This window comes from Sceloporus undulatus, chromosome 5 (assembly GCF_019175285.1).
Source record: "Sceloporus undulatus isolate JIND9_A2432 ecotype Alabama chromosome 5, SceUnd_v1.1, whole genome shotgun sequence".
NCBI lineage: Eukaryota > Metazoa > Chordata > Lepidosauria > Squamata > Phrynosomatidae > Sceloporus > Sceloporus undulatus.
The window spans coordinates 39,142,555-39,155,408 of NC_056526.1; the positions used below are offsets into that span (position 1 = coordinate 39,142,555).

Sequence of the window (12,854 nt, forward strand, 5' to 3'; positions counted from 1 at the left end):
CCCCCCAAACAAACCTTGTTTTTGCCATTTTATATAAGGAATGCATTTTACTATCCATAATATTTAATGATATGGCCGCGTTAGTCTGTAGAATCAATATACAGGGAGATCTTGTATCACCTTTGAGACTAACTGATAAAAAGAAGTTGGCAGCATGAGCTTTCATAGCCAAAAGTCCACTTCCTCAGATGCTTTGACCAAAAGCATCTGGCGAAGTAGACTAAAGTCTACAAAAGCTCATCCTGCCAACTTCTTTCAGTTAGTCTCAAAGGTGATACAAGATCTCTCTACGTAATATTTAATGTACTTGAAGATCCATGGATTTTGGTATTCCCAGGGATTCCTGGAACCAAATCCCAGCAGATACCAAAGGCCCACTGTATTCATTTTGTTGATATTTTAAAAAAATGTACCAGTTGTCTTCTTTTTGATGTATGAACAGGACACACTGTGCAAGATTTATTTATGTATTTGTTTCATTTTTATACCTCCTTTATCCCAAAAAGCGACCCAGGGTGGCTCAAAAGATAAAAACACTTTAAAAACATTTGTTTAAAAAAAAACAATAAAAATAACCAGTTAAAACAATATAAAATTAAGATTAAAAACATGCCAAAGTTTCAAAACATAATCTAAAACATACCCATCTACTGATGTTAAAATTTGAGGTATTCACTGTATGAAGCTGTGGAGAGCTCTATCAAATCCATGCCTCTCATTTTTTGTCTCAAACAGTTAGGAAGTGTTGTAAATATAGCGTGCTCTGAAAATGATTCATATAAATGTGGTTCTCCAAGTGGTTCAGTATTGTTTTTTATCACACCGCTGCTCAAATGATAAACAACATTAAAAAAACCCTATCCTTGTGAACCTATCCAAACTATCAGTAAAATTAAAAACAGTTAAACCCATTAAAAAGAACAATAGCAGATATGGCGAATACAACAACACAGCACATGAAAGGGTTTTTTGCCCTTGAGGAGTCAGGCCTTGAATGGAGAAGCTGTTTTTGTGTGCTTCCTATAGCCAAACTAGGGCTACAGAAATAATCCGTTCTGACACCATGACTGAATGCTATGGAATTTTGGGAATTGTAGTCGAGATGCAGCCTAGGTTAATTAACTGCCTGCAGCTCTTTGGGCTAACAGAAGTTTCCAAATACAGTGGTCCCTCCACGTTCGCTGGCATTAGGGGTAAACAACCCCTGTGAATATGGAAGAAACACAAATTAAAAATATTCTTTTTACCTGAGAAGACCTCTCTAGGAATCTCCAGGTCCTCCAGTGCAACTCTATGGTAAACATCTGCCAAAGGTTGATCATAGAATCATGCTGGAGGACCTACAAATGCCCAGAGAAGTGTTTTCTCCAGGAACTCCTAAGTCTTCCAGCACAACTCTATGGTCAGTTTCCAGCAGAGTCTCTAGAAGACCTAGAGGTGCCTAGAGAGAACATATTAATCAAAACTTCAAATAATCAAATCCACAAAAGTCAAAGCCGTAGATATGGAGGGCCAACTGTACTTGTCAATGGCAGCCCTAAATGGAGGACATTACAGTAATCCTAATAGGATGTAACTACAGTATTGTAAAGATCATAAAAGTGGCCTTGTTTTCGTTGGTGTAAAGAGGACTGCCTAGCTCTCTTTACACCAACAGAAATGAGTTCACTTTTATGATGAAAACTTCTAAACCATAGTTATAGTGTGCTTAATCATTTCAATGTAATTAATGTATATGTCCACTTTACCAGCATTACCTCACTTGTGCTTTGATACATAGATGGCACCGTAGTGGCTTATAACAAAAAATAAAAAATAGAAATAACACTGTCAGCCATAACACTAACAGTAAAGAGCAAAACACACACATCATGTTGGGAAAATGGGATCTTGTTGTTTTAAGATACCTCACTTATTTGTTGTGTGTTGATACAAACCCAGGAGCAAAACAAACAAAGAGTTAAAGCAGAGTCACATGATTTCTGCTTGGTCAGCCGGACTGGAAGGCATTGCATTGCTCTTTCATAACATGTTCCTGAGCAGTAATACATTACTGTTCATGTTCCTGATTGAGAAGGAGTCCATGGATATTCAGATTAGGATGTTCAAAACTTCTTGAAGAAAGAAAATGTTAAAAATTGATCATGAACCATTTTGGCCATAAGAAAATACTGATACATTATTCTGGAAGATAAAAAGGCACATGCTGCAGAGACTATTCATATAGTCATTTAATGGGATGTGCTCTATTTTTTATGTTTATCATTTTAGCAATACTTTTCTTTTAAATGGAGATCTATATTGGGGGGGAAAGACACGACATAAATAAAATAAATATATCAATGTCTGTATCCTTAATAAGGTTATAAAAAAGGTGTTGTACTTGGTAGGATTCAAAATGAGCAGCAGGCATAAGGAGTGCTACATGAAGGTCTGCCTTGTCAGCTAGGAGAAATGAGGCTGGCAGCTGTGCCCGTTTTGCAGGGTAGGTAAGATAGATAGCCATGTTCCTTTATCATCTGCTCCTGTGCATGTTTAGTGTGTTTACAAAGCTTCATCCCTAGTAGGTGTGCATAGAACTGGAATCATAGCAGAGGGGGAAAGATTTTCAAAGAATAATAGAGTTGGAAGGGATTGCAAGGGCTATCTACTCCAACTCCCTACCTCCAGGAATAGTCAACTAAAGTAATCCCAATAAATGGTCATTCAGTCTCTGTTTAAAGTCCTACAAAGAAAAAAGAGTCCACTCCCTTCCAAAGCAGTCTATTCCACTGCCAAACACACCTACACTCAAGAACTTTCTCCTTTATCTATGAGGAGTATATTTATCACAATAAGTTTTTTGCCTAGATGCTTAACACAGGTGGCCTTGATAATTATTCTAGGAGAGCCAGGGTGGTATAGTGGTTTGTGTGTGATGTAGTGGTTTGGGTACTATGAATCTGGAGACCAGAGTTCAAGTTTCCATTCAGCCATGAAACCACTAGGTGCCCTTGGGCAAATCACACTCTCTCATCCTTGGAGGAAGGTTAGAGCAAACCTCCTGTGAACAAACCTTGCCAAGGAAACTCTGCAATAAGTTTGCTTTTAGGTTGCCATAAGTCAGAAACTACTTGAAGACACACAACAACACGGACTGTAGCAGAAGATTATGTTTTGAATCACAAGAGCTATTTTCCAAACAGTTTTGTTGACAATGAGGCAGACTTTTCTTTTAGACAGGAAGACATAATGATAGAATAATACCTCTGGAATATTTTAAGTTCCAAGCCACTACCCAAGGGATTTTGATGAGATGTATACTAATATAAGGAGAAGAAAAGATTGATATGATGTTCGTTTTAGGCTTGTCTAGTAGAACTACACTCCATCCTGGTGTTTAAAGACTTGTGTGTCTACTGAATTGTGTCCATCCTGGTGTTCAAAGAGTTGTGTATGTATCTACTGAATTGTTTTAATTCTGGTGTCGAAAGACTTATGTATCTGCTGAATTGTGTTATCTTTTTTCTAGTAATATCTGGTTTGCCAGTAGCTCTGCCCATTGTGAAGCTTATTTTTTGGCTAAAATTAGAGCTTGGAAGAGTTAGTGTTTTAACTACAACTCCTAGAATCCCCTTTTGTGAAGCAAATGTTAATATACAATTTTCCCCTCTTTCTGTGAAGTATTCTCAAGCATTGTAAAGATGTGGAGCTGACCTTTTCTGATGTGACTAGTAAACCAGAGATCTTCAAAGGCACCAAGAAAGGAATGGTGTTCCTCACTCCTTACAGGGTAAGTCTTGGGGAAGGACCACTTGCATTTTCAAGTACATTATGAATGCCCTAAGTACACAAGTCAGATATGCACACCAATCTCAATTATGGTTGCCTGACAATACTTTCTCTTCATGGCTTCTTAGATTTATTATGATTGAACTTTCAACTTTTTTCCATTGATGACTTATGATGTTGAAAAGGATGCTGACAGACCTAAAATGGTTATTGGGTAGTTTCCATTATAATTTCCTCAGCAAAACAAAGGGATGGGTTGTCATCTGTCATATTCTTCAACGAGTTGGTTATTAGACCCCTTGGGAACTGCATTGATGGTCTTTCTGAAACTGAAAACCCCAAGAATATAACATTTGCAGGAATGGTTCTGTCCTCTTTGGTGATGTCAGTATTTTGAAGATTCCTAAAGAAAATGAATCTTGCTTCCTTTACATGCGCCCTGTATAATGCAAGCTCTGTGGGACTGCTTTTAAAGGTTCATAAATATAAGCTTGTATGGGGACAGGATGTTTGAAATACATGACACTAAATACATGTAGCAGCTGCATCAGCAGCCTATCATCCTTCCCCCCCACCGGGGGTATTCCTGTCCTTTAAAGCTCTAGCTTGGAACCAGATTATTTGAAGGTCTGCCTCCTCCAGTTTGAACCTTTCTCAGCCTTACAATTGTCTTTTGAGGCCTTGCTCAAGGCCTGCCGTGAAGATCCTCCAAACTGCAAGCATTAGAAACAAGGCCTTTTCTGTTGTGGCCCATTTCTCTGGAACATTATCCCAAGAGACACATAGCAGCATCTTGTTTTTAAAAAGTGTTTAAAAACAAAGATGGGGCCACAGACCTCATATAAAAATATTAATTTTAATTTTTGTTCTATAAAAAAGAGTTGTGGATTTAAGATGCTACTTTAATCTGCCACTGAATAGAATCCTGTTGGGTTCCTCTGCTGGCATAACTGTATCATTGTAGGCAAAACAGCTGCATTGGCAAGATGTGAAAGGCTGTGGGCATAGTGATAACAAGAGGAAAATGACAAAGGCAGTTGAAGCTGCCAGAGGTACAACTGCATACAGTTCTCTGAAGGTTTGATTTGCTATACCTTTTCTCTTTAATCCTCCCTTCTCTTTTTATTGGGGTCTTCTATTCAGGCTAAGACATGGAAACTATGACTGCTAGGAACACACCAGGAAGAAGGCCTGGTGGGATGTCCTCATATTGACTTTACTTTTCTAAGCAGGTTTTTCTGAACAGTCATGTTATAGACAAATAGGAAAAGGGTAGAGACTTTTTGTCAGGTTTTTTTGCAGGAAAGTTAATATGATCCTTGATTTAGGTCTTTAACTTATGGTCAATAGTTTTAGTTTAACTTTGAGATGTGAATGATTTGCAGTGGATTGTTTAATATATAATTTTATATGTTTTTGTATACTGCTATTCACTTTCTATTGAAGAGCAAAAGTGTGGTTAAGTTTGAGAACTGTTGGCCCTCATCCCCTTCCCCTTCTCCTTTTGTGTCGTGTCATTTTAGATTGTAAGCCTTAGGGCAGGGAACCGTCCAATTAAAAAGATTGTATGTACAGCACTGTGTAAATTTCCAGCGCTTTATAAATAAAGGTTAATAATAATAATAATAATATCTTGCAGGTTATTTTTGTTTCCAAGGGCAGGGACCCAATGATGTCTTTCTCAATGCCGTTCTACCTGTTAAAAGGGTGCTCCATTGAACAGCCAGTATTTTCTGCCAATTACATCAAAGGAGTGATACAAGCTGAACCAGGAGGTGTGTATTAACCACTTGTAGGGACAAATTAATTTCTTGCATCCATGTCATGTGCAGGCTCTACTGGAAAGATTCACTTTTGTTTTTCCACTGCAGTGAAGCAGCATTCTCTGTGCTCCTGTGAAGTGGTGGCATAATTAAATAGTTGTCACATACTGGTAGTAGGCTCAAATGTCTAAATATAAGTCCATTTGCAAACTGCTTCTGTATACCATTCTTTAAAGACATTTGGTTTGGTTTTTATTGAAATTTATGAATAACAGTGTGCTTTTCTTTTTCTCCCCCCCTTTATCTTTTTAATTTTGGAATAATATAATATGTAACAGATCTTTATGTGTAGCCTTATAGCATACATAAAAAAATTAATAAAAATACTAGCAGTAGACTCTTTCTGATCAAGTTACATTTCTGCTACACCTTTCCCTACCGCATGAGAGATTAAATTCTCTTACAGCATTATGAAAATATCCTAGCCTTGCAAATGGTTCAGCAGATCTACTCTAGTGTAAACAACCACCACTTTATTTTAGTTTTATTCTTCTTGTGTTTGATTTGGTAAGAGAAAGCAAATTGTGTATTAATATTGAAACATAGGTTTCAGATTTTTTCCCCCCAGCTCACTCCCTGCCTCCTGGGAATAAGAATGGTGATGAAGATCTTTATTCCCATTCTGGTTAAATTCCAGACCCTAATTAAATTCATAAATCAGTAGAAAGCATTTGGTTGGATTGAGTCAAGCTACTTTGTTTCAGTCTAATTAGAAGAAATGCAGCTTCTTGCATGTTGATGTTTTTAGATGCTACTTTTGAATAAAAGGAAGCTGCTCTATGAACCACTTTTGGTGGCTGTGAGAAAGAACAGTGTAATCCCAAGTCTTAAGTCTGTGGGAGAAGTACTTGATGGTATAGAGAGGCTATTCTATAGTCTTCGGCTAGCTTACTAAAACACTTCTTGTTCTCATGTTTTAAACTTTTGTTTGCTGAAATCAAATCGTAATACTTGCCAAGAAGCATATCGGTCAAGTTAACCCTCTTAATGTTCTTCACAGTCTTCTTTGAAGCCACCATCATTAAAATGTGAACATGACTTTTTTCTTAGGTGGCTGGGAAGGGCAGGCCTCTTTTAAGATGAGCTTCTTCAGTGGAGGTGCCATAGAATTTGGACAGCTGATGTTTAGGCTTGCTAGTGATGGTAAGATTTCTTTCTTGCTCCTTTACTTACCTCTAACCATGCTCATGCAAAATATTTTAGATCTGAATTCCTATTCCGATACCACCAATCAAAAGCTGTAATTCCAAGAGGTTGTTTAGCAATATTAAACATTAATTGCAATTATAGATGCTGTCTCCTTCCACCCCATCCCTGCTGTAGATAAAATAAATAAATAAAATTATAATAAACATCATCAACATGATAGACAAGGACATAGTTTTTTTAAATCCAGTCTATGTTTAATTTATTAAGACCTAGAAGTTTGAAGGTTTCTTGTCCTGAATCCTGCTTTTAAAAATGTATTACTTTCAGCTTCCAGGGGAGTACCTGCTCAGAGCTTTGGCTACGGCTATACACCTGTTCCTGGGGGCTATGCCCCTTCCCCCTTTCCAGGAGGATATGCACCTGCACCAGGGGGCTATGCTCCACCAGCTCCGGGACCATATTATATGCCTGCACAAATGAATGGATATGGACCTGCTCCCCAGCCTATGGGATATCCTTATGCACCTCCTCAAGGTGAAGGAATTAGCAGCCTTTATTAAACAGTGTTTCTTATATCATATTTATATTGTACATATCTGTAATATATATTACTGATTAGACAAAATGAGTGACCTTACCATGTAGCTGAAATCATTTACACAATTGGCCCACATATTGAAATTGTGAACAGCAATTATTATTGCCATTATAGAAACAATCCTGCTAAACTAAGATTACCTAGAATATATTAAATGTGGAGAAGGATAGCTTCTCTGGACAAGACAGAACTATGGCTCTGTCCCCATGGCTTTGCATGTTTTGATACCTTGTTTGAGCACATTAGCTCCCCAGTTCTCTGCAGAGTTTAGATGGCCTCTGCTGATTCTGTTGTCTATGCAGCCAATGGGAACAATGGCAGAACCAGCATATACTCTACAGCTTGTATGTGAGTATGTGATCTGGGAAGGCTCCCTGGCTGATTCTGGGAACACAATATAATGTAGACAAGCTCTGCCCTGCTGACCTGTTACTAGTTGAATGCTTATGTAGTGTGTGGCTGGACACATAATGGGAGTTCATTTCTTCTTCTCAGGCATGTATCCACCGCCTCCTGGAATGAACTCCATGTATATGGCACCTCCTCCCCCATACCCTGGTCCTTCTGTGGCAGGACCTTCAGCACCACCTGAGGCAGGACCTTCAGCTCCTAGAAGCTGGACAGAACCAGGAATGCCAGGTACTACAAGATAGCTATCATCTAGCATGAAAACATTGTGGCCCACTTAGACCTCCACAGATTCCCCATCACTTAAACCACTTTTTTGGGGCTAAAAAAAAAATACTATGATGAGTTTAATTTAATTTTCTAGTAGTGTTTCAGGGGGTCCTACTACGAAAGCAGCAGAAAATCTCCTGAATCACTCAGAGGGGGCTTCTGGTTATGTCTCTTCCTGTTCTGATAACAATGGTCGTGGTGTAGCCCATGAAGGAGTAGGAAATAGCCCTTGGAACATGACCACTCCCTTTAAAGGCATCAGTTTCTAAGTTTTCAGTGGTTGTTTTTTTTTTTTTAAGAGATGGATTTTCAGCTGTTGTGAGTCTGAGCATCTCTCTTTTGATCTGTCACATCTTCTGCTTGAAGCATACTTACCTTAAAATGAAATCCCATTGTGTCTGCTAACAATTCAAAACATTAAATATAGTCCACAGAGGCAAAAGAATATATTTTATGGAACTTCTCTGGATAAGTTAAATGTGATTATTATCCTGTTATTATCCCGATGAATAGAAGTTGTCCACTAATATCCATGAACGATAAAGCTGTATGTAGAGCTTTGGATCTCAAAATTATTCACTAGTTTGGCTAAAACCAAATATGGTTACTTAATCCTGGGGAAAATGTTGATTGCCATTTGGATATGTGCATACCATCCTCTCTGTAATCATGTTTCTTGATCTAAGGCTGTGGTCATAATAGGATCGTTTTTTCAGTTTCCTCCCTCTCCAAATTCAGCGTGGTTCAGCGCATGTAAAAAAACAAATTGCTGCTCAGTGCTTAGCCATGCACTGTGTTTCTTCTCGAGAATGCAGAATCTGCTCTTTACTCTTATCCAAAAATGATGGCAGAACAGGGATAATTGTGGATATAAATTATAGTTGAGATTTTATACTGGGGTTGTATAGCTATGTGCTATGCAACCTGTGTATTAAATGGCAGTGTTGCACAGGTGAAAGCACATCTGATATTTGCATACATAATGGCAGCACCTGTGCAACCCCACTTCCCTAGGGGAACTTACACATGCATACATCAACAAGATACCAGTCTATGTATTCTATACATTACAAATCAAACACCCTGATTCATTCTACTGTTATGCCTGTAGGTGGAAACAAAGCATCAGATGCAACTTCCAGTGCATATTATAATCCAGCCAATCCTCACAATGTCTACATGCCAATGGTAAGGAATCTCTTTGGAGCTGGTCTTCTTGTGGAGGGAGGGCAGCAAGGGAATGGGTCAAGCTGGAATTCTTGTTTCTTTGGCATTCAGGGGAAACAAATTGAAGCTTAATCCAGACAAGGCAGAGGTGCTCCTGGTCAGTTGAAAGACAGATCCGGGAATAGGGGTTCAGCCTGTGTTAGATGGGGTTATTCTTCCCCTGAAAACTCAGGTTCGTAGTTTGGGTGTACTACTGGATTCAGCACTGAGCTTTGAAGCCCAGGTTTTGGCAGTGACCAGGAGTGCTTTTGCACAGCTAAAACTCGTGCGCCAACTGCTCCCATTCCTGGAAAAGTAAAATCTGGCCATGGTGGTACATGCCTTGATTATATCCTGTCTGGATTACTGTAATGCGCTCTACGTGGGTCTGCTTTTGAAAAGTGCTCAGAAACTTCATTTGGTCCAAAGAGCTGCAGCCAGGCTGTTAACTGGAGCTGGCTACAGGGAGCATACAACTCCCTTCTTGCGACAGCTCCATTGGCGGCCAGTTCGTTTCCAAGCACAATTCAAAGTGCTAGTTTTGACCTATAAAGCCCTATATAGCTTGGGTCAAACCTATTTGAAGGACCGTATCTCCCTGTACGAGCCCACCAGAGTATTGAGATCATTTGGAGAGGCCCTTCTCTCTCTACCACCACCCTTTCAGAAGTGTTTGGTGGGAACAAGAGGAGAGGGCCTTCCCAGTGGCTGCTCCCAAGCTTTGGAACTCCCTCCCGAGGAAGGCCAAGATAGCTCCATCCCTGCTATCCTTCTGGCGGCAGATAAATATGTTCTTATGTGGGCAGGCCTTTGCAAATTGATAAGGTTTGGGAATATTGTGCTATTTATAGTTTTAAGGTTTGTATTGTAACATTTCAATTTTAGCTCATAACTGTTTTAAAGTTAAAACAAATTGATAATTGTTTTTTAAATTTTTATATTTATACATTTTAATGTTGGACTGTTTTGAAATTGTATTGTTTTAAATCTGCTGTTCGCCGACTTGAGTTCATATATTGGGAGAAAGTCAGGATATAAGAAAACAAAATGATAATAATAATCAAAATAATAATAACAACATAAATGTAGCTGGTTAAATTATAAAATGCATCTTTTTACAGGTCAGTAAGTGCAACTGATATTTTTGGTAGTATGCTCTAATACTAGCAGTAGTGCTAAAGATACATCTGGGAGCAATTAAAAACAACAACAAAACTCCTTGAATACTACTGCTTGGACAATTTAGAGTGCATCCCTCCTCCTGTTTGTTTTTGTTGCTGTTGTTTTTAGAATGGGTCACTTGGCAGCCATGTCTTCTAGCTTACCTTTCCACCCTAGGTGTGTGCAGATGTATGAAACAGTATAAACACAGTGTTGAGTAGTATGGTAAGAATAGTGTATTCTTTAAACATAATGCTGACGTCTCAAGCACTGCATGAAAAAAGACATGATACTTTGTAGCTGTCCAGCCTGGGAGGCAGAATATCACAAATGTCTTGATCTAATAGAATCTTCCATTTTGGCAGCTGTGATACATCCTTAAAAGCAGACAGAAGTTGTGAAAACAAGCAAAACTTAGATTTTCTGTGTAAAATATTCAATGTGATGTGAATACAGTGTCTGTTTATTTTAGGATCAGCCACCTCCTTATGCACCACCTGAGGAGAAGAAGAACAACTAATGAGCCCAGTAGTCACCCTCTCAAGTTTCTTGGCTTTGAAGACTTCGCAGTTGCTGCCTTCTCCTGGTTCTGTCCCTAGGTCATCCTGTGTCAGTAACACACCCCATATTGGGTGACATTAGAAACCTGCTGTTCTTAAAGTTATAGTATGGCAGTACAAAAAAGCAGTGACAGTGAAGTTTTCCTGACTGCTTGCTTTCTCTCTTGAGGCCAGGATAAGGCTGCCATGACTGTTTTAGCCTCACTTTGAAGGGAGTGGTGAATTATCCATAATGCAAATGAAGTCACTTCACGTACATAGGAAACAGACTGCTTCCATAATGTGATAAAGATACTTGGATTTGAGGGGAGTATTACATGTTTACATGCATCTCTGCATGCCTTGTAGCATCACTCTGACATGTTACAATTCTCACATCATGCAGTTTAATGCATAAGAGGGAATTTGGTAAATATGTAGATGCTTGTATCTCTTCCCTGAAAAAGTATCAGTTAGGATGGGACTCTCCAACGGGGACCAAAAGGTTAAATAGTATCTGTCTTTTAAAATAACTGTCACTGCAACTCCAGCTAATAGGTTATAAAACCACATATATCTCTGCAGCAAAATTCTTCTCTATACTTTTTGCAACTTAAATAACTTATCCCTTGCAAAAGGCTACTAGGTGGGAAGATAGATATCACATATGTGAAATGGTATGACGTAGGTTCTCTGTTTCTCTTGTTTTGACTGTTAGGCTGCTGTCATACAGCAACAGATTTCAATTACATGTCCAGCCTATTCATGCTTTAGATGGAAAATGTGGAAAGAATCCATTTATCTGAATTGGAACCAAAGATACAAATACAGCTAAGCACAAGCTGTAAAATTTGAGTACAGAAACAAGAGCAAGACATTAGAGTGATCTGAAAACAAAACTCATGCAGAATATTTTGCCTCTTGGAAACAGGCCCCATCTATGACCAGAATTCCTTGGTACCTGGTGTGATAAGACAGAAGTATGTTTGATACCTAAAAGTACATTTTCTGTTATAGAAGATGAAATGATTGTAGAAAGTAATTTGGGAAAGTCTTAAGCTGACTTTGAATTTGAACTTGTCAGGCCTCTGTATATGTTGAGCTAGGCCCTAACTTAATTAGAAAGTAATAAATGAGGAATAATGTTGGGGCAAGAGTTGCTTGTAATCATGTTGGGATAAGATTTTTGATGCTGAACAATGTTGGAGATGGATTAAACTTGAGCAAAGAAGGCCAAAGAGGCAATTATGTTCCTGCATTAACTGTTGTCTTACTTAAGCTGTTACTAATTTGGCAGTGAGATGTTACATCCCTTTAGCTCTATTACATGGTGCTTTGGCTCTATTAAATGAGAAAAAGCACAAGCCATACACTAATATATGTTCACAGATTCTTTTCTATTTTCCCTCTAGTAACAGAGCATATTACTCTGTATAGCAAAAGCTTTTCTAATATATCTTTCTAAACCAAATCCAAGAAGCTTAATAACTTTCCATAATTTAAGTATTTAGATGTGTTTGTAATATTTTTGAATTGCACTTTAATACAGAGTTATTGAAATCTTTGTATTTGTAGTGGTGTATTGGCAACTTGGTGAATTGAGGAGGTGGATGGGAGGAAGGATGTCATTCCTAACAATAGAAATCATATGGAAAGCTAACCTGAGATCTCTGCAGTTACCTCATTCTAGGACTAATACACAAAGCAAATATTATACATACCATTTTCCCCCCACTGAAGCAAGAAACATCTGAGGAAGAGAAGTTCTGGGCATCTTAAGTACTGTAGGCTATATTTCAGAGAAAGGAACTGGCAAAACCACTTTTGAGTTTTCTTTGGCTAAGAAAACCCTGAAGGGGTGCATGCATGCACACACATACACACACATAGAAATGTACACATGAAATTAAGGTACAGTGGTGCCTCGGG

General features: G+C 38.5%; 1 protein-coding gene across 1 annotated transcript in view; it reads left to right on the forward strand.

Annotated features, from left to right (window-relative positions):
- Window positions 1-12,489, forward strand: part of WBP2NL (WBP2 N-terminal like) — a 16,507-nt gene extending 4,018 nt beyond the window's left edge. The window contains 7 exon segments of the mRNA XM_042467769.1: window positions 3,664-3,772; window positions 5,411-5,546; window positions 6,645-6,737; window positions 7,071-7,277; window positions 7,837-7,980; window positions 9,131-9,207; window positions 10,859-12,489. Coding sequence (XP_042323703.1) covers window positions 3,664-3,772; window positions 5,411-5,546; window positions 6,645-6,737; window positions 7,071-7,277; window positions 7,837-7,980; window positions 9,131-9,207; window positions 10,859-10,906 — 814 coding nt within the window. The 3' untranslated portion in view covers window positions 10,907-12,489.
- The last annotated feature ends 365 nt before the right edge of the window (window positions 12,490-12,854 follow it).